Here is a 23392-nt window from a genome sequence, read left to right on the forward strand (position 1 = left end):
TTGCTGCAGACAGTGTTGGAAACCCAGGGGAAAAAAAATGCATTTTTTTTTTGTTTTCACAAAACAGCAAAGGTGCAGGTAAACCAGCTGAAATAAAAAGCTATCTTTATACTCCAGCACAAAAAAGCGGCACATGAGTGAGTGCTAGCGAGTAGATAACAATTGATTAGTTGTGGGAGCAGTGGGCACGGCTGGCACTTTCACAAAAGTAGAATCTGGGAGCAGAAGAAATAAAAATGCATTAAGAGCCCCCGCCAGCAGCTCGCCGCACCCAGCGCAGCCAACTCTTTACATCACTAGCAAATTCTCCCTTTTGGGACACAGTCTCGCGAGACGAGACTTGTGACGTTGGCTCAGTGTGTACAAGAGGGAAGCGCTGGGCATCATTTGGGCTGCGGGACTTTTAAGCACTGATTTAAGGAAGAAGGCTGTGTTAAGGAAAACGGGACTTTTGGGCGGTATGGAAATAACCGCTTTAGTTCTGTTGTTGCAGTTTTTACTTATAAGACTAAGCTTTTGTTTTAATCTGGATGTGGATAATCCATTTGTTAAGTCTGGGTCTGAAGGAAGTTACTTTGGATTTGCAGTTGACTTTTTAAATTCTGATTCTTCTGGGTAAGTTTTGCGATTCGTACAGTTGTATGTTAATGTCATCTACTTATAAATCGATTAATTTCTTGTTCCTAGGCTAATAGTTATATAATGTGCCATTGTAATAAGATTAGTTTATGTAAAATTACATATATTTCTAACAATGTTAGGCATGCTCCATAATGCCCAGACTGGGACTGAAAACAGGCCCTGACAACTTAAAGGAGACATATTGGATAAATGGGAAAACCCCTAACCCTGTAGGCAATTATGAATAATATCCGGTGCTGGTTTCCCTTTGGGCTAAACATTAACCCTATCTGTAACAATGGCCCATTTATTGGAGCTCCCTATAGATCCTCTCCGGTCCCTGTCTGGGTTTCAAATGAGGGGTGGGCGTGTCCTAATGGCCCCTGCCAGAAGCACAGTAGGAGGGGGAGAGCCAATCACAGTCCTGCAGTCACACAAGCACAGACAGGCTTCAGTTCCCTATCAGGTCAGCCTAGCTGCTGATTGGTTCCTATCCTACAGTGCAGGGTACGGAGGGCCGCCGGCTCCCCAGCTCATCCAGAGAATTCAGCCAGCAGGAAGTGGAACAGATGGGCGGGACTAGTGGGGTTTGGGGGAATTTCTCAATAAATCAGTCAGAAACACAACTTTTTAAAGCACAATCCTTCTATATCTAGAGGAGTATAATTCCCTGGTACATTCATAATATTTATAGGATATGTCTCCTTTAAAGGAGAAGAAAAGGTACAATTACATTTTGGCACCCCCAGTGATTATACCTTTCCTTCTACTTTAAAGAGGTTGCGCTCCTTTGAATTAACTTTTGGTACGATGCAGAGAGTAATATTCTGAGACAATTTGCAGTCGGTCTTCATTTTTTATTTTTTTTTAAGTTATTTTTTAGTATTTTGCTTAGCAGCTCTGGAGTTTGAAGTTTCAGCTGCTGTCTGGTTTCTAGGGTCCAAATTACCTTAGCGACCAGGCAGCAGTTTGAATGAGAGGCTGTTATATGAATAGGAAAGGACCTGAATAGAAAAACAAGTTATAAAAAGTAACAATACCAATAAAACTGTAGCCTCACAGAACAATAGTTTTCTAGCTGCTGGGGTCAGTGACCCTCACTTAAAATCTGCAAAGAGTTAGAAGAAAAAGGCAAATTGATTAAAAACTATAAGAAATAATGAAGACCAATTAAAAAGTTGCTTAGAATATGCCATTCTATAATATACTAAAAGTTAACTTAAAGGTGATCCACCCCTTTAAGTACACAGAGGCGAAAACAGCCCCCAACCAGCCCACTAAATAATCATTGTCTAACTTACAGCTGCCCCTTCAGCATTTGCCTGAAACCACTCATTCCAGGCCTGTCTATACACAGCCCAATAAAAGTTGCTCAATCTGTACTTCAGCAGCTATAGCATGTGTAGTCTAGAGCCAGGAAAGAATGCCAGAAAGAAATTGAGTAGAGGCAATTCTGAATATAATTCGGAGCACAATTTTGATTTTAGGATGCCCATTTTGACAGACACGCCCCCAATAAACCACTTCAGTTTTACAGATACACCCTCAGTAAATATATAAATCAACGCAGAGGCAATACCATGTATAATACCCCCAGAACTCATAGCAGGGTGACACAGTGGCAATTCCATTTATGATACCCCCAGAACTCAACCTCTTGCCAGCACACTTAAATATATGAGAACTGCCGATTCTGCTTGCCTGCTCCTGAGCACTTCTGTCCTGCACATTCCTTCCCTCCGTTCGGCGGGACAGCAGCTCTGAAATGGGGTAGATCCCTGTCAAACGGGGACGAATGGTAACCATACTCTACAACAGGTACTATTTCCTAATACACAAATGTATCTCACACTCTCTCCCTCTGTAGATAGGGTTAGCTTTTAATAATTCAACAAGCACTCTAATGCATCAGTTAATAGAGCTTCTCCAGCAGGATCCTGGATTGAAATTTGTTTTAAAAGTGCAAACAGATTTCTTTCTTTATATTTAATTTTGAAATTTCACAGGTGGCTAGTCATATTCTTCATTTCCCAGGCTGCCACAGCCATGTAACTTGTGCAGCCGATCAGCAGAACAGTGGGAAGGTAGCAAGACAGCAGCTACCTGATACCTGTGGTAGATATCAAAATAGCACTCAATAGAAACAAACTCAAGTCTGGCTTGGGATTCCTCCAGTTACATGGGAGTAGGAAAAACAATAGGTCAGTGCTGTCCAACTTCTGTGGTGCCGAGGGCCGGAATTTCTCTAGAATACTTAGTGGAGGGCCGCTAATGGAAGCCAGTTTTTACCACTCCCCCTTTTTAAACTGCACCCACTTCAAACCACACCCATGTTATCACAATGGTGGTAGCGCAGCAAAAACTAATTCTTGGTCCTCACTGCGGGGATATCAACTATCAATCATTCATATGTGAAAGAATTATATTATGTCATATTAAGACACGCCCTTAAATCCATATGCCTCCTCCTCCCCTGTGGATAGCACAGCAACACCCAGCACGTAATTACACACCTTAGGGACCATTTAATGGCTATTTCCAACTGCTAACAAACTCCCAGAACAAACCCCAGCCAGGCAGCATAGGGCAGGCAGAGTATGGCACACACAGGCAGTACTCTGCCCTATGCTGCTTGTGTGTGCTGTACTCTGCCTGTGTGTGCCATACTCTGCCCTACACTGCCTTTGTGTGCCATACTCTTCCTGCCCTACACTGCCTGTGTGTGCCATACTCTTCCTGCCCTACCCTGCCTGTGTGGCATACTCTGCCTAACCCTAGCTGCCTGTGTATGCCATGCTCTGTGTGCCCTGTGCTGCCTGTGTGTGCCATACCCTGCCTGCCCTACCCTGCCTGTGTGTGCCATACTCTGCCTGCCCTATGCTGCCTGTGTATGCCATACTCTGCCTGCCCTATGCTACCTGTGTGTGTCATACTCTTCCAGGTTCACCTCCCACAGGCAGCATAGGGCAGGCAGAGTATGGTACACACAGGCAGTACTCTGCCCTACCCTGCCTCTGTGTGCCATACTCTGCCTGCCCTACCCTGCCTCTGTGTGCCATACTCTGCCTGCCCTACCCTGCCTCTGTGTGCCATACTCTGCCTGCCCTACCCTGCCTCTGTGTGCCATACTCTGCCTGCCCTACCCTGCCTCTGTGTGCCATACTCTGCCTGCCCTATGCTGCCTGGGTGTGCCATACTCTGCCTGCCCTATGCTGCCTGGGTGTGCCATACTCTGCCTGCCCTATGCTGCCTGGGTGTGCCATACTCTGCCTGCCCTATGCTGCCTGGGGGTGCCATACTCTGCCTGCCCTATGCTGCCTGGGGGTGCCATACTCTGCCTGACCTATGCTGCCTGGGGGTGCCATACTCTGCCTGCCCTATGCTGCCTGGGGGTGCCATACTCTGCCTGCCCTATGCTGCCTGGGGGTGCCATACTCTGCCTGCCCTATGCTGCCTGGGGGTGCCATACTCTGCCTGCCCTATGCTGCCTGGGGGTGCCATACTCTGCCTGCCCTATGCTGCCTGGGGGTGCCATACTCTGCCTGCCCTATGCTGCCTGGGGGTGCCATACTCTGCCTGCCCTACGCTGCCTGGGGGTGCCATACTCTGCCTGCCCTACGCTGCCTGGGGGTGCCATACTCTGCCTGCCCTACGCTGCCTGGGGGTGCCATACTCTGCCTGCCCTACGCTGCCTGGGTGTGCCATACTCGGCCTGCCCTACGCTGCCTGGGTGTGCCATACTCGGCCTGCCCTACGCTGCCTGGGTGTGCCATACTCGGCCTGCCCTTAGCAGTACAATGCAGGGATTAAAAGGCGTGAACAGTACAGGGGATTACATTTTTAAACAAAATAGGGGATTACAGCCTGAATCTGAGGTGTGAACCATGCAGGGGGCCAGCTAATCTCAGTAGGGGGGTAATCTCAGAGGGGTGGTCGCAGGCCGGCAATAGCACTGCAATAGGTTATCTGAAAGCAGTTCTAATGTATAGTGCTTTGTACTTTAAAGCTCATGGTCCACAGAGTGAGTTAGCCGCCCGCAATAGATCCCTGCTTTCCGAAGTAACGCAAAGTTGCCTGCAGGAGGAAACTTTGCGTGATTTCGGCCAAAAAATTTACAAAATATGGATGCAGTAACAACCAGCACTCAAAGGACTTTTCAACAAGAAATCAGAAAAGAAATAGTTCACAAGAAGTAGCCTCACATGGTTTTTTATTTATCCTATATATAATATAATCTGAACTGTTTTTCTGGGCCAGTTGGCTTCTCAAAATACCATAGATTAAAAAATGGTCGTACTTTATTGTGCAAATCTGACCCTTATGCTGTGTCTCAGATAGGCTTACAATCAGTTTGGATTGACTTGTAGACTTCTGAGTTCCTATGTACTTAATACCCAAGATTCATATTCTCTATAACAAACCCCCTCCCCAGTCAACATTTCATTTTGACAATGGATTCTCTTTTCCATCTTTTGTGTTTTCTTTGGCCATTTCTTACATCATTTTGTCAGGTGTATAGAAGCTTATCTTAGGAACTTACACTTAATTACTCTCCTAGGTGATGATTCACTCAAATTGTCTTTTGGCATATATGGGCATCTGCAGTTTTTATTCTATTTTTCCTTACAAAACTGGAATACAAGCTTTAAGACAGCTGAGCAGAACAATGTAATCACAATCTACCAACTGAATTTCTTTGTGAACTTCTTGATATAGTTTTATCACATAATTATTGATTGAATACCACTACAACTTACAAACTGCTAGGACTGCTATGATATCAAATAGAGCACCGCCATTTGCCAATCTCTACATGTGGAAGTATGAGAGGGCATACATTTTGCCCTATATTGGTTTCCTATATGCCCAATTTTTACAGAAGATACATTGACTGTTTCTTACTATGGCAATGACCCCCCCCCGACACACTGACTAAATTTCTTTATGTTAACCACCTTCATAAATTAAGTTCACAATGGAGGTCAGTGACACAGCTATACATTTATAGATCTGTAAATTTTAACACAGAATATAAATTAGTGACAACTATGTTTAGCAAACCTAGTGACAGAAACTCCATACTACATGTCCAGTCATACCATCCTGGAGGGCCATTCATCCTGGAGCCTACTCATTCCATTCTGGAGGTACAGTGCCTCTAGAAGGGTTCATTATTTAAAATTCCTACAAGTCATCAGGAAAAATACAAATAGAAACGATGCTGTAGTGCAACTTTCTGAGATGGCACAATGCTTTCATTAGAGAGGTTACACAAACTGACTTTGTGGCACAATTAGAAATAACTATGAAATATGCACAACAGGACCAATTGCAGCCCACACTAGATGCTGTTCCCAAAGAAACTCTCTTGGTATTTACAAGCATGTTCTCCACTGACAGTGACAATATTTATACTTCATTAACCAACATATTGGAGATACTAAACACTGTGGATTCAAGAGGCCATTTATGGGCTACATGGGGTAAAGGAACCTGGGGACCTGCTAATGATCAAGGACTTGATTCCATCTAAACCAGTGCTGTCCAACTGGCGGCCCCCCTCTGTGTGGCCCCCCACCTGTCTGGCTGCTTTGATGGCTTACTCTTGTGTAAGCTTTAAATGGTATCAGTACTGTGATTAACTGCCCCCCCTGCATGGTTCACACCTTAGATTCAGGCTGTAATCACCCTGTATTGTTTAAAAATGTAATCCCCTGTGGTGTTCACACCTTTTAATCCCTGCATTGTTCAACCACTGCATTGTTCACACCTCAGGCTGTAATCACCCACATTGTTCACCTATTCACACCTCAGACAGCAGTAGAAACCCACAAATAAACCCTGCACACTACAAAAAGAACATATACTGAGGTGGTACTGCAATTAAAAAGTTTTTTTAATATATAGTTATTGTGCAGACTGTAGGAGCAGTGCCAGCATTGTGTCACTGTATGCTGCCTGTGTGTGCCATCACTGGGCAGGGTAGGGCAGGCAGAGTATGGCAAACACAGGCAGGGTAGGGAAGGCAGAGTATGACACACACAGGCAGGGTAGGGAAGGCAGAGTATGACACACACAGGCAGGGTAGGGAAGGCAGAGTATGGCACACACAGGCAAGGTAGGGAAGGCACAGTATGGCACACACAGGCAGGGTAGGGAAGGCAGAGTATGGCACACACAGGCATCATAGGGCAGGCAGAGTTTGGCACACACAGGCAGCGTAGGGCAGGCAGAGTATGGCACACACAGGCAGGGTAGGGAAGGCAGAGTATGGCACACACAGGCAGGGTAGGGCAGGCAGAGTATGGCAGGCTTTTGCTGTACCATTGGGTATGGTCATGTGATAACATGGCTGTGGTTTCAAGTGGGTGTGGTTTAAAAAGGGGGAATGGTCAAAACTGGCTTCCATTATCGGCCCTCCACCACGTAGGCCGGAAAAATTACGGCCCTCGGTACCACAGAAGTTGGACAGCACTGATCTAAACAAATCCTCAAAATCAGTTGTTTCCCTGTTCCAGTTGCCTTACTTGTAGTTTTATGTTACAAGGCAGTAGTTTTAATGATCCCTACTTTGGACTAGTGTACTAGTGGTCCCTTTGAGCCATTTGCACTTGCTGGCAATGTTCTTTGTTATTATTGCTTGGTTTTATAGTCTAAATGTCCAATTCCCTGTTTTCTCCTGGCACACTGATATTAATTCTAATTGCTGTATATAAATGTATTGGACTGGCATCCTGTACCATTTACATAGGACTTTGTATTTTAATGTATGTATTTTTCAGAAAGTGGATGTAGAATGAGCTAGTTAAACTCTTTTCTGTCATTCTCTATCTACTAACGTGTCAGGATCTGTGGGGAATCTAACCCTGGACTTTGTCATGAACTACGATTGCACTAACCTACTGAGCCACGGGACTTTGAGCAGTGTTGGGTCAGTTGCCATGATCTACATTTAGCTTCTCTACCTACTTCCCTCTTGTTACCACCCATCTTGTTAACTACAGATAGTAATGATTAAGCAATTAAGGGGCTTTATAAGCTTGCTCCTTACAACACGGAGTGCTCGATCATTGTTGCTGCTGAGCCTGATCTAGCCTCCATCCTGATTTCGACATCCTGACATCTTGTGATTCCGTGACTCCTGATTCCTGCTTTCCATGCCTGTGCCCTGCCTGGTTCCTTGCTTCAACTCTCCTGTCCCCACCTGGTACCCGTCTTCTGTAGATTCCCTGGTTCGACCTTCGGCCTGTATACTCAACCTTGTTTTTTCTGCTGCCTTCCACTGACCTAAGCCTACATTACATACCTTGCCAGTCTTCTGCCAGCCCTGACCATCTTGCCTGTTACCGGACTCTGTTTTATCTTTGCATCATCACAGGCCTGTATATTGATTCTTATTTTTGTTCTATTTGGTTTCCATTAAATCTGTTAGCTTCACCCCACTTGGTCGTGGTGTTTCTGGGGTTACTCGGCACATAGGCTCCAACCTACTGGTCACTCACCAGTGGCCAGTCCTGACAGGAAAGACCCAGTTTTTCTCCAAATGAGCTACTAGTAGTACATTTTAGTATCTAAAGGCATTCATATAAGTAGTTATGAAGGAGTTTCATTAGTATTGGTGGTATGTTAGTTGATCTGTTAAGATGTTTTTTGTATATACTAGTTTAATTTAGTCATATCTAAACAGTTCTGTAGGTTTGATATGGGGAAGAAGAACTTCTAGTGTAGGGATAGTAGAGCCTGATATGAAAATGTTGTAGCTTTACCTGGCATCTATTGCATTTGGGAAGATTTAATCATGTTGGAAATTTTGGATGAAGGAAAAGTGTGAAGATGGGTTGAATATCCATTTTCCTGTCTTGACCTGGTTGTACTAGGTTTTAAGAGTAAATGTTAGCTTTTTGTTTTGTCTTGTCAGTAAGTATTCTATCCTTAGACAACCACCATTGGTAAGATTAAGATTTCTGCTGATTACTGTTCTATTTGCAATCATAGATTGTGAGATATGATAGGCCCAATATGCACACTTGTCAATCAAAGCAGTGACACATCTCTGGTCCTACAAATATTGTATTCTTTATGAAAATATGCCTATATGTCCTTTAGACAATTGTCCTCAATGTGTGCTGGACTCCAAGATGGTCTTCTAGTGATCCAAGATGATCACTTGGGGCTTGTCATTCAGGACTTGGTGGAACTTAAAGGAATACTGTCATGAAAAGACATGTTTTTTTTTCAAAATACATCCGTTAATAGAGCTTCTCCAGCAGAATTCTGCATTGAAGTCTATTATTTACATTCATTTTGAAATTTCACATGGGTGCTACAGCCAAGGGTGCTACAGCCATGTGACCTGTTGGAGTGATATCGACCCCCTCTCTTTCCCCCACAGCAGCTGATCAGAAGAACATTGGGAGGGTAGCAAGATAGCAGCTCCCAGTAGATATGAGAATAGCAGTCAATAGTAAGAAATCCAAGTCTGGCTTGGGAGAAACAATAGGTTATATCAGTGAACCCCAACCAGTGGCTCTTGAGCAACATGTTGCTCCCCAACCCCTTGGATGTTGCTCTCAGTGCCCCCAAACCAGGTTGTTATCTTTGAATTCCTGACTTGGTGGCAAGTTTTGGTTACTACCAAATAAAGCCTCCTTTAAAGGAACAGTAACACCAACAAATTTATATATTTCAAAGAAATTAAACTATAATGTACTGCTGCCCTGCACTGGTAAAAGTTTTGTGTTTGCTTCAGAAACTTTACTAGAGTTTATATAAACCCTGTTATAAAGTTATATAGCTGCTTACAGATAAACCCTTTAGAATACAATGGTGTCTTATCTGTTATCTGCTATGTAACCTGTGCCTTTTCTCCTTTTTTCCAGCTTGAATGGCTGCCCCCATGGCTACACAGCAGCTTATTTATATAAACTATAGTAGTGTTCCTGAAGCAAACACCCAGGTTTTACCAGTGCAGGGCCACAGTACGTTATATTTCCGTTACTTTAAAACACTTATTTTTTGGTGTTACTGTTCCTTTAAGTTGATAGTGTGCATAGAGGCTACCTAATAGCTAATCTTAGCCCTTATTTGGCACCTCCATGAACTTTTATGATGCTTGTGTTGCTCTCCAAGTCTTTTTACATTGGACTGTGACTTACGAGTAAGAAAGATTGGGGATCACTGGGTTATATGAAGCAATGGCTTTTTCTGAAAGCTCAGAATCGGACACAATGCACTGAGATTGTTTCCTATAACAGCAATATTACAACTAAAAAATTACATTTGTTGGTTGAAGATTACAGAGGCATTGTCAGATTAATGGCTTCAGATTTTGCCAAATTTATTTGAAAGTTGCTCAGTTCACTGAAATGTTAAGTTTTAGGAGTAGGTTAGGGATAGAAATGTGTGGTAGAAATATTTTCAAAAGTTTTTGGTGCTAAATTACAAAGTTTTGGTGAACTATAAGGCTTACAGCAAGTTTGCCAGAAGTTGCATTACTTTGTAGTTACCCTCAGTTTGAGGTGGGTGGGGTTTGATTAGATGCATCTGAACACACAGCATGATGGTTGCGGCTCTGTAAGCGATCCCTCTTTAAGTGGGTGCTTTGTAAGTGGAGTTAGAAACCCCAAGAGTTAGTGGATGCTCTGTAGGTGGAGTTAGAAACCACAGGAGTTACAAACTACAGGAGTTTAAAACAAGGTACAAAGTTTATTTATTCAAAGTCTTTTTTTCCCCCTGGTTTTATTTAACTGTTTTTATGTAACTGGGAGAACGAGTGGCAGCAAGATTGGTCTAACCCAGTACACATTCTGCCACATATATCCAGTTTTCGAACAGTTAAAGTCCTAGTGGAACAAGTTGCAACACTGCGCTCGATTGAGAATCTTATGAGGAGCCTCTAGCTCACTGAGCAGGAGATATTGAGTCAGATATTGAGTCAGATAGTTTGGGGGAAGGAGAACACCGGCAGGATGATGAGGCAGTAAGCTGGGTGACTGTTAGAAAATCTAGTATGGGGAGAAGGAAAAGGGAGGTTGCTCTGGGGTTTGTGCATCCCAACAGATTTGCCAGATTGTGTGAAGAAGATGAGAGCGTGATCTCTGGACTGGTGGTCCTAGATGGGGCTGATCTCTCTAACAACTGGGAGACCAGTTTCTCTAATAGTGGTGGGGAGGCGAGCAAGGTTAGGCCTAACCAGATTGTGGTTATAGGGGATTCAATTAGGAAAGTTGACAGGGTAATCTGTTATCTGGATCGCTAAAACTGAACAGTTTGCTGTCTTTCTGGTGCCAGGTTTCGGGATGTTGTTAATTGGGTTGACAAATTATTGGGTGGAGATGGGCATGACCCAACTATCTTGGTACATATTGATATTGGGGGAGTCCTCAGGAACAATTGAAAAATCAGCCCAGTTCTCAAGAAAACCAAATCTCTCCTCCTTAATCTCCTTGAGTTTTACCTGCTTTCTTAACATTGCTCGTGGCACAGGTAATATCTCTGAGAAAATGGCTTTTTAGCAAGTGAGAGAATACAGGGTTATGGGCAATAGCTTTTAATACAAATTGATCCAGGTACTGGTCCGATTGGCATCTTGGAGTCCCCTCTGCGACAAATTAGAGAGGCTTCAGATGGGTTTTTTTGCCTGCCCCTGGGTCAGCTAGAATTTAGGCAGGTTATATATAGGTATTAAGGTTAAACTTGATGGGCGTATGTCTTTTTTCAACCTAAATATCTGTAGTAATAAATAATCTGTAGTACTAATGACAAAATGAATGGTAGGTGGAGGACCTTGAGTGAGTTCAGGGATCTAGGCTCTAAGATTAAGGAAAGGTCCTCCACTGTAATTTTTTCTGAAGCTTTGCCTGTGCCACCTGCAATTATAGAGAGACCGCAGGAGTTTAACTGAATTTATGCTATGAATTTAACTGGTTAAATCCTTTTAAGAGGGACAGAGGGATTAAAAAGGTGGAGGGGTTTGTCTTTATGTTAAGTCAGATTTAATCCATGTGCTAAAGAAATTACCAGGGACAGTGTGGGTAGAGATTTCATTGTGTGAAGGCTACTGTGGAGATAGGCTTGGGGTTTGTAGGCAGCAGTGTTGGTGCACATTTTCCTGTGCAGGCTGCACTGTGCTTCTGCCTTCTGGTGTTATGGAGTTGAAGGGCTTTGCCAGGTGTGGTTCTTGATATGGTTTCTGGCCAGATTGGGGTGCTTATGTAGGAGCACTTTACTTAGGTAGCCAACTTCTTTGGCATCCAAGCCTTGCCCCTATTTTGTAAAGCTTGATTGTTGCAATTGTATTCTTTCCTGGGAGTGGGGTACTGGCAAGTTTTATTTTACTGTATCACAGCCACTCCTAGGACCTGATGTCCTGGTGATAACACTTAAGGGCTCATTTACTACCACAACTGAAAGAAATCAAGGTGAATTGTGTCCAAAATTACACTATTAACAATTTTCTCTTTATAGCACACCAGACTTCCAGTTTTAAGTAATAATATATCGCGAGCCAGATGTGGCTCTTTTGATGGCTGCATCTAGCTCTCTGCCAAATCTTTAATAAAAAAAAAATAGCGGGGGGCGTGGCCTGCGTACGGCGGATAGAAGACGTGGTTTAAACCTTAGAACGCGTCTTCTATGCGCCGAGCGCAGGCCACGTCCTCCTCCGCATCGCATCCGGCATCCTTGGCACCCACCCTACCTTGCCTCTGCGCTCGGCGGAGAGGACGTGTTCTAAGCCTTAGAACACGTCTTCTATCCGCCAACGCAGGCCACGCCCTCCTCTGCATCGCATCCGACATCCTTGAGACCCACCCTACCTAGCCCCGCAGCATCCACGGCCAAACATATTGAATGGCTCTCACGAATTACATTTTAAAATATGTGTTGTTTATGGCTCTCTCAGCCAAAAAGGTTCCCGACCCCTGATATAAACAGAACCACCGTTAGTATTGGGCAAAATTTGAATAAAATCATACCGAGTAGAATGGGAGACCCGGGTGTGTATACCCCTTGCCTATCGCTAATTTGCAAAATTCAGAAATCCTAACACAGTCAAACTTGCTTATGCCGATAATAACTCACCGTGTCTTGAATGTGGTCTGGGTGCTTAAAGCCCCAAACCTGTAGCCAAGGGTGGTAAACCATACAGCAAAAGAGATGACTCTAAGCATGCCGGACGGCAGGATATCCACTTAAAATTTCAGCTTTATTGATACCATTAAAAACGGCACCCCTGACCCGGTTTGCGCGCAAATGCACTTAATCATAGGCTGCCTGAAATGCGTCAGGCGTGCTGTTTTTAATGGTATCAATAAAGCTGAAATTTTAAGAGGATATCCTGTCTGGCGTGCTTAGAGTCATCTCTTTTCCAGTTTTAAGTAGCGCAGTCTCCACCATGAGCGGTAAAAAGGCGGTATAGATGTAGTATTTTGAGGAAGACAGGCATAGGGTTATGTAAAACTTGACAGTGGTGGTCATTTATAAAGTTAACACAATGCATATTTTTTTTGCAAATGGTTTTCCCCTAAACACTTACATTTTGCAATGCTGTGCTCGTCTTCCCTTTTTTTGTTAATCGTAGTGAAATACAAATTGCACACCAAAGTTGTCAAATGCCCTGTGTGTGTATTATGCACAAATATAGCGCTGACTTTGTTGTGGTGTAACTCTGGCGCATAAATATTTGCAATTTGCAAATATGCCACATTTTAAACAGACGTTAAACAAAAATGTGCAATTATGTTTGCACATTAAATGCACCAGCCTTGTCCTGCTTTATAAATATAAACATGAGCTCGACAAATATGTTTACTGTGCGAATAATTCTGCACTGCACAAATTTTATAAATGACCCCAGTATCTCTAGTACACTCATTTTTTTGGCTTGCACTATACTAGTCAAGTGAAGACATGGCTATGCACATGTAAGCAAAGTGAAAAGGGATTACAGTGTGTATGGTTTAAAATGGATTGTAACATGAATAAACCAAAATAAATCTGCCAAAAGGACTAAATATAATGGGAGAGTGTTTCACTTTCCAGTCGAAGGGTATGTTATAAAGAAAATGAAAAAAGCAATGTAAGCCTCTCAATGAGCCAAAAGTAGTGGTTGTAAAAAATAGCATATGGCGTTTTATGCCTATTGGGGCACTTACTCATCGGCTGTCGGACACATCATTGTGCCTTTGTATTTATAGGGTCTGTGACCAAAATATAACCATTATGTGAAGGCTTAGTTTAAAAAACATTATTTATTCAAAATAAGGGATGCACTGAATAGACTATTTTGAGGTCCCAGAATCCTTTGTGAAAGATTCGGCCGAATACCGAACTGAATCTGAATCCGAATTTGCAAATCAGGATAAGGAAGGGTGAAGGAGAACCTCACGCGCAGCACAGCGAAAAATTTTCAACTTCTGTGTTTGTGACAAAAGGTCACATGGTTTTATGGATTTGGTTCGACTGGTAGCGTGGATTTGGTCGAATCCGTATCCTGCTAAAAAAGGATTCAGTGCATCCGTACTTAATTAATAAATTATGTTAGACTGTTTTTTATGTCCCAAATAATAATTAAAAAAAAATGTATATTATATATTAAGAAAAAAAACTTGAATATGTAATCACCCAGTGACTGACTGTGCAAAGTTTGGGAATCCTGGCATTAAACCAATAAAATTCAATAGGTAAAATCTGATTGGCTGTTGGTGGCTCCACCTACTTTTCAAAACTAAAACTGTAGTCCCCAACTGTGAAAAATTTGGGGACCCCGGTGTTAATACTGTAATGGCAGCAGGTTAAATTTCCCCATTGAAAGTCAATAGGTAAAATATGATTTGGCTGTTGGTGACTCCACCCACTTTTTCTAACCTTGAACTGCAGTTATCTGGTGCCTAACCCTGCAAAGTTTGGGGACCCTGGTGTTATTACTGTGAGATTTGCAGCAGGTTGGATTTCTGCCAATAGGTAAAATCTGATTGGCTGTTCACAGCTCCACCCACTTTGGACATCCAGTAATCATCATATTTTCATTCAGACTGACCCCATGACTATGTGATTCAAGTTTGGGGAGTGTGGCCTCAAAGCTGTAAAATTGGCAGCAGTTTCAATTTCCCCATAAAAGTCAATGGGTGAAATTTGATTGGCTGTTGTTGGCCCCTCCCACTTTGGGGGGTCACCCAACAAATGTAGTTTCATTCAGGGTGACCCCACTATTATGTTATTCAAGTTTGGGGGGTGAAGCTTCAAAGCTGTAAGAGTGGCAGCAGTTTGAAAATCTTCCCTGTCAAAGTCAATGGGAAAATTGGGGTGTTCGGAGCGGCGCCACAAAAAGACGGGGAGCGGGATCGCTTAGAAAAGCACAAGCAACCTGCTCCGCTATAGGGCAAAGAAGTGTGGAGAGTTTGGGTGTTGTACCCATAAAACTGTAGGAGGAGTAGTGTTTAGAAAATGGGGGGGCGCTAAGAACAAGAATAAGAAGCGGAAGAAGAAGAAAAAGCGGAAGAATAAGCCAAAGGCGAAGAACAGTATGTTGGGTTTTTCAACCCAACATAATAAAAAATAATCAGAAGAATAAAAATCAGAAGAATAAGCTGAAGTCGAACAATAGTATGTTGGGTTTTTTAACCCAACATAACAATACAGGGGTTTACAGCATTGTGAACAATGCAGGGGAGCAGTTAATCTGATACAATTTAAGTCTTATACAAAGGTAAGCAGTCACAGCGGCCAGACAGGTGGAGAGGCACACAGAGGAGGGAGCCACACAGGAGGGTCGTGGACTGGATGAAGCCTGCAGACCACCAGTTGGAAAGCACTGACCTAGAAGAAATCCACACAAATAAGAGGGGGTGGACATACAAATTCAATGGAGATGGGTACTGAGTTTACTTGATGGAGATATTATGGTTTGAAATGGATACCTACTATAAGTACAATATGCATAGTGGATCCATCTGTCTGAAGAAAATAAAAATAGACTTATTTTTAACATATATTTGGACCATTGACATGGACGTGTTTCTATAGCTTGTTTATTTTACAAGCACTAATGGCATTTTAATTCCACTGGGTGCACTGAACTTTTTTTTCAGCTTTAGGTTAACTTGTAGAATAACCAATTCATAGGAAAAATTTAATAATTTATTTTTAGTTTTCAGACTTACTTGAGGTCCTCTTCTGGCTCTTTCTAGCTTTCAATGGTGGTCACTGACCCAGAATGCCAAAAAAACTGCTGCTCTGTGAGGCTGCAACTTATAAGTATTGTTTCTAATGACTTCTCTTTCTGCTCAGGCCTCGCATATGCATATTCCAGTCTCCCATTTAAGCAACTACCTGGTTGCTAGTGTTATCTTGACCCTAGCAACCAGACAGTTGCTGAAATTTTAAATTGGAGAGCTGCTAAAATAAAAGCTAAATAATTAAAATACACAAATAATAAAAAATGAAGACCAATTAAAAATTGTATTAGAATATCACTCTAAAGGTGAACAACCCCTTTAAATGGGCAGTATACCCCTTGTCCAACATGGAGTCAATGACTATGACGGCTGGTCATACCTATTTATTTTAATAAAAAGAAATCTGGTTCTTGTTATTTCTTTATCTAAACAGTAGGTACTTAGATAACCAGGGCATGTATAATCGCACTGCATAATGGACTTCTTCTAACAAAACAGTCAGAACAATTCGAGAAGGGAACATGGTTATTAGCTGAGAATTTGATTATCTACTTTGCAAGGACCAAACATGGAGTAGCTTCAATTTCCTTGTTTAGCTAAAGAAACTAATTTTTGTGACTAAACCAGTAGACAAAAAGCTTGTTCATCACAAGCTGTATTAAGTAAATTTATGCTGGACCAAGGCCTCTTTAAGAAGAACCATGGCAAAACACCCATCTCCGCTGGTGGCCATTGACTTGAATGTTTAAAGTTTTATTAAAGTCAACCCAAAATATTATTTGTTGCCTAATAAAAGAAAACATAAGTCTAGGCAACTTTGCAATATACATTTATTAATGTTAATAATAAATGTTTACATTTGAAATGGTTTTTCACTTATTAGTATATTTAATTGCTATTGCCACACCTTTTCTATTGTCGGCCCTGGTGGCTCTGACTATAATGCAACACAAGTCAGCAGATTGACAGACCTGCCTTTGCAACATTGTTTAAAAAGTAACAACCAGGAGTTCAGCAAATGCTGCTTTCAATAGCAATTACATTTACACACTTTTAAAGCACTAAAAAAAAAAAAATCACATTGGAAAGTTGATTGGAATTATGTTTTCTTAGGCAAAACATTTTTTTCATGGTTGACATGTCCTTTAATGGTAGGCATGCATTACTCAGAAAAGCACACCTTTGCTATTAGGCTGAATATTTTTACCATGTTATGTTGAGTCAGTACAGGTATGGGACCTGTTAACCACAATAATTGGGACCTGGGGTTTTCCGGATAAGAGATCTTTCTTTAATTTGGATCTCTGTATCTTAAGTCTGCTAAAATCATTTAAATATTAAATAAACCCAATAGAATTGTTTTGCGTCCAATAAGGATTAATTATAACTTAGGTGGGATCAAGTACAAGGTACTGTTTTTTAATATTACTGGAAAAAAAGGAAATAATTTTAAAAATTAGAATTATTTGCTTATAATAGAGTCTATGGAAGAAGGCCTTTCCATAATTCGGAACTTTCTGGATAACTGGTTTCCGCATTAGGGATCCCATACCTGTACTATTATTCACATACATTCCATAAATAAAAGCTTTGCATGACTTTTTATCACTGACCACATTTATCTGTTAATTCATCCATTTATTTTTGTACATCAATATTTTAGGTCATATTTATTGGTTGGTGCACCCAAAGCAAATACCTCCCAGCCTGGCATTATCGAAGGTGGAGATGTGATTAAATGTGACTGGAAAAATTCTGAGTGTCGCTCTGTTGTGTTTGACCCCAATGGTAAGATTTACCATGTTTCATATATAGTAATTTATTGTCAGCATTGTATGGTCTTTTCAAGAAAGCCAAGTGGGAGCTGCCTAAAAATATGAAAATACATTGGTTGGCATAATCTTAGAAGAAATCCTGAGGAGTTCCTGAGACTTGCACAGAACAGAAACCTCTAATATACCTGTTGCAGTTTTTATGCTGAAATTCAGCTGCAAAATAGTCTTTCTGGGACCATAATTCTACTAACATTGATGTTACAAATTGTAACACTTTCCCCTGAATTTACAAACGGCATGCAAAAACTACATAATTAACAGTGTGTTGCATTCTATTTCTTATTGTCATCACCCCTTGTCCAAAACTGGTCAGCAACAGGTACAAATATTGTTGAGCTTTGTCACAACATGCTGAATGGCACTTAACACTGTGTGTTTTGTGGCAGATGTTTAACCCCAAAACAAAACCAAGGCAGATATAAATTTTGCAAAAACACACTCGCATACAGTCATGGCCAAAATTGTTGGTACCCCAGAAATTTTTCCAGCAAATCAAGTATTTCTCACAGAAAAGTATTGCAGTAACACATGTTTTGCTATACACATGTTTATTCCCTTTGTGTGTATTGGAACAGAACAAAAAAGGGAGGAAAAAAAGCAAATTAGACATAATGTCACACAAAACTCCAAAAATAGGCTGGACAAAATTATTGGCACCCTTAACTTAATATTTGGTTGCACACCCTTTGGAAAAAATAACTGGAATCAGTCGCTTCCTATAACCATCAATAAGCTCCTTACACCTCTCACCGGGAATTTTGGACCACTCTTCCTTTGCAGACTGCTCCAGGTCTCTCTAATTGGAATGTCGCCTTTTCCCAACAGCAATTTTAAGATCTCTCCACAGATGTTCAATGGGATTTATATCTGGACTCATTGCTGGCCACTTCAGAACTCTCCAGCGCTTTGTTGCCATCCATTTCTGGGTGCTTTTTGACATATGTTTGGGGTCATTGTCCTGCTGGAAGACCCAAGATCTGTTCTTTTCTTTGTAGGCCTCATTCCGTTTTCGGTAATCCGTAGAATGATGTGCTTTACCAAAAAGCTCTATCTTGGTCTCATCTGTCCACATGACGTTTTCCCAGAAGGATTGTGGCTTACTCAAGTACATTTTGGCAAACTGTAGTCTTGCTTTTTTATGTCTGTGTCAGCAGTGGGGTCCTCCTGGGTCTCCTGCCATAGCATTTCATTTCATTTAAAAGTCGATGGATAGTTGGCGCTGTCACTGATGCTCCCTGAGCCTGCAGGACAGCTTGAATTTCTTTGGAACTTGTTTGGGGCTGCTTATCCACCATCCGGACTATCCTGTTTTGCAAACTTTCATGAATTTTTCTCTTCCGTCCACGCCCAGGAAGATTAGCTACAGTGCCATGGGTTGCAAACTTCTTGATAATGTTGCGCACTGTGGACAAAGGCAAATCTAGATCTCTGGAGATGGACTTGTAACCTTGAGATTGTTGATATTTTTCCACAATTTTGGTTCTCAAGTCCTCTTCTCCTTTCTGTTGTCCATGCTTAGTGTGGCGCACACACAGACACACAATGCAAAGACTAAGTGAACTTCTCTCCTTTTTATCTGCTTTCAGGTGTGATTTTTATATTGCCCACACTTGCCCCAGAGGAGCATCACATGTTTGAAACAATCTTATCAATCCACAATTTTGAAAGGGTGCCAATAATTTTGTCCAGCCCATTTTTGGAGTTTTGTGTGTCATTATGTCTAATTTGCTTTTTTTCCTCCCTTTTTTGTTCTGTTCCAATACACACAAAGGGAATAAACATGTGATTTGCTGGAAAAATTTCTGGGGTGCCAACAATTTTGGCATTAATGCTGCCTCATTGTATTCTTTATTAGTTAGTAGGTTGGCACCTCCTAATATTTTAGGTTGTTGTAACTTGATTGTGCTTATTCTAGGTCCTTTGTTCTGCCAAATGAATGTGTGGAATATATTATCCAGGCCCTTTAAATCTTTAGGTCTGATACAGCCTGCAAGTTTTCACATTTTGTCCAGACACCATTTTTTAGTGTTGAATTCTGCCTCTAGACTACAGTGTAAACATAATAGACCATAGACCAAAAAACAAACGCCATAGACCACGCAGCAACATGGTAAATGAACTTGGCTGCATCTGTAGCATTAGTAGTGAATATAGTAATAGTCGTAATCTGTTACCATTACTAATACAACCATGTACAGCACTATGGAATGTGTTGCCACTTTATAAATACTTGTTGATAATAATATTAATAAATGCAAGCCGATTGCATCAAAAGACATATATTGCAATTAGATATGTTGTTAAGTGTAACTAAGTGCATTTTTCAAAATGCAACTTTCGATTTTATTGTACAGTGTAAACGCATTTAAAACACATTCTTAACAACAACAACAACAAAAAAAAATATGCATTAAAGGACAAGGAAAGACTAAGTCACTTGGGGGTGCCAAAATATTAGACACCCCCAAGTGACTTTAATCGCTTACCTTGTACCCCGGGCAGGTGCCCCTGTTAGGAGAAAACAGCACCAGCCTGGGGTACCTCTAGTGCAGCTCTTCCTCCTTCCACCTTCGCTTTTGGAAGGACTAAGGACAGGCGCATGCGCAGTAGAGTGAAAAGCTGACTTCTCAGTTAAAGTTCGGCTTTTCACTGCGCATGCGCGTGCGAGCTAAGACGGAAGGAGGAAGCGCTGCAGGTACCCCGGGCTGGTGCTGTTCTCTCCTAACAGGGGCACCAGCCCGGCGTAGAAGGTAAGCGATTTAACATTTTGGCACCCCCAAGTGACTTTGCCTTTCCTTCTCCTTTAAATTCCTTTTTATTGTGTTAGTTGAGGAAAAGAAATTTACTCTATTTTATTTATACCTTTCTTCCAAATTTGAGATACTTTTTTCCTCTTTCCCTTGCTCTCCCACAAGGATTTCAACTTTTACTTTCCTTTTCTTTTACTCCATTTGCCACTTACTTATGCCAGCTTTTCACTTATTCTGTTAGGCAATTTATCGATTTTTACTTCTGCAATTATTAAGACAGCCTTAACATCTTTCTGACGGAGTTAGTCAGCTTTAATAAAGTAAATCTGAATACAGTTACAGCTCTAATATAAACTCCATTAGACACAGGTGGCCAACAATTTTAGGAGAATATTGCAAATGATCCATCACTTACATAATGGTGTTTTTCTTCTCATCTAAACAAGGTTGGGTGTTTGAGTTCATGTAGGAAAACAAACCACCAACATTTTTTTGAAGGACAGATTTTTTACCTCCTAGTAGTAAGATTGTGTACTCAACTCATATGATCATTTAAAGCCAAGTATTAGGGTGAAGACGCACAGAGCTACTAGTAGCAGCTACTTGTCTCAGCTGCTGAAACAGACAATGCTGATGATTTACTGATGATTGTCTCTACGTGTGTTTTAGCAGAGTTTCTTTATTTCTATTTTATTTTAAACAATCGTTTTGAGACAAGCTTGGTCCTTTGATAACGAAAATATCCCTTTAAAAAAATCTAGATGTGTATGGCCAGCTTTCCTGTGAGCAAGGCCTTGTGAAGACCAGAACGCCCAGCAAGAGGAAAATCATGGATGATATTGAATGCCTCCGTTTATAAAGATGAGGGGAGAAAAAGTCTGTTTAAAACATAAAAAAGATTATCAATCTAAAAAAACTGAGAATTTGGCGATACAAACACCCTAATGCAAGCAAAATATATACGTAGGGTAAACGCCGAGAGCACAAGGGATAAGGGTACAGACAAGTGGTGCGTTCTAACCCGACTCCCTGCACTTTCAACAGCCCAGAGTCTGACGCACGCGAAGTGCGCAACAAGTTAGGTGAAAGGGGGAAAAGAAGGAGAATTAGACCCACGTCCTACCCTCATCACTAACGGTTTTCAAAGTGGGACAATAGAGGGTACACCATCCTCAAACTGCTATATAATCAAATCTGTTTGGGAATTGCTAGGCTGGGATCACGCTCAGATACAGCGGCCATTTTCAGATACGTAATTGCAACTGCTCACTGCAGAAACCTCCACTACTCTGCTTATTGGTAAAGGTGGCAAGTGAGACTGTGAGGCAACTTTGCACCCCCGGGCCGCAGAAACTGTTTCACACTTCAGCTAGAGAAAGTTCATAACTATTGTTACGACGGCTGGATTAAATGTACTACAGATGAAAAGTTCCAGGCAAGGAAGGGGGGAAAGGAAAGGAGTAAAGGAGGGAAAGAAAAAAGAAAAAAAAAAAAGACGAGGCTCCGAGGTAAAGGTAGACTGCAGCTCCAGGATACTCTAGGAACACATAAAGCACCCAGAAACAAACTCTTAACTGCAACCTAGACCAAGTTGGATGTATAGATTACCTACGGGGGAAAAAAATTCTACATCTCCAGATTTACCCGGTAAAAATTTCTGGCTAAAACCTTGCCATCAACTGAGACATCTCAAAAAGGGAGCTTAATCAGCAATCAAAGGAATCTCACTATAGAAAAATTGGAAGATCGGAGTGAGGCCAATTTTGAGATAAATTGCATAAATGTACCTCGGCATAACTTTGCTTACATTTACAGATCTCCCTCTCGCATATGTCATCTCTCATCCCCCCCCCTTTTTTTAATTTTTATTACATCATCGGTATTTCATGCTTAAGGATAAATAGAAATGTACTTAAACCTTGTTTTCTATGCAGAGTAAATAACTGAAAACATATTAGCACAGCCAGGTCTATATACAATTTTACTAAAGTGGGCAAATTATCCCACCTCTGAGCCGGCAGCTCACATACCAAACACAGGTTTGCCTAGGTTGTAAACCATTTCTGTGGAAAACTATTTGACCACACCTATGAATACAAAAATGGGTAAATCAAAAAATATATCGGCTAAATCAAGATACACAGCCACCTGAAGAATCTGGTGACTCTATGGATTTTGAGTCTAGACTCACTCCCTCAGCCACAACAGATCATACAGAGATCATGGAAAGGAATCCACACCACATTCTAAAACTTTTTACTCCATACCTAGATCAAAAATTTGATAATCTTCATCAAACTATCAATACTACACTAAGCAGAACTAAATGTGGCTTAACAGAGAATCCGCAACAATGAAGACCAAGTCATACACGTACAAAATCAAGTCTGTGTACAATCGCAGCTTACACATGAGCTACAGGAAAAGGTTGATGACCTAGAAAACAGAAGCAGGAGGAACAACCTCCACTTCATTGGTATTCCAGAAACCATAAAGCAAACAGACCTATTAAAATTCTTAGCAACAGAGGTGAGCCAGGCCTTAAACATCCCAGCACTCCCTCTAGTGAATTTAGAAAGGGCTCATAGGATAGGCCCAGAAAGGCAGAATAATGCTAATAGACCTAGACCAGTATTGTCCAAATTCTTAAAGGACAAGGAAAGGCTAAGTAACTTGGGGGTTCCAAAATGTTAGGCACCCCCAAGTGACTTTAATCGCTTACCTTGTACCCCGGGCTGGTGCCCCTGTTAGGAGAAAACAGCACCAGCCCGGGGTACCTGTAGCGGAGCGCTTCCTCCTGCCTTTCCTTCTTTAATGCATGTTGAGAAAGAACAAATGCTTCAGGCATATAAAAAACCGAAATAGCTATCGGTCAATGGGCAAAAATGCTAATCTTTCATGACTTCTCTCCCTCTGTGACTCAGAGGAGGAAAGAGTTCTCGTCTGTATGCAAACATTTGGTTGACCATAACATTATGTTTGCACTATAATACCCAGCTAAACTGAGAGT

General features: G+C 41.6%; 1 protein-coding gene across 2 annotated transcripts in view; it reads left to right on the forward strand.

Moving 5' to 3' along the window:
• Nucleotides 1–335: 335 nt before the first annotated feature.
• itgav (integrin subunit alpha V) overlaps nt 336–23392 on the forward strand; it is a 199433-nt gene continuing 176376 nt past the window's right edge. The window contains exons 1-2 of one of the 2 annotated variants that reach the window (XM_012970033.3): nt 336–615; nt 17461–17585. In XM_012970033.3, the coding sequence (XP_012825487.1) occupies nt 461–615; nt 17461–17585 (280 nt within the window). In that variant the 5' untranslated portion in view covers nt 336–460. 2 annotated transcript variants of the gene reach the window in all.

Source organism: Xenopus tropicalis, chromosome 9 (genome assembly GCF_000004195.4).
Source record: "Xenopus tropicalis strain Nigerian chromosome 9, UCB_Xtro_10.0, whole genome shotgun sequence".
NCBI classification, from domain to species: Eukaryota; Metazoa; Chordata; class Amphibia; order Anura; family Pipidae; genus Xenopus; species Xenopus tropicalis.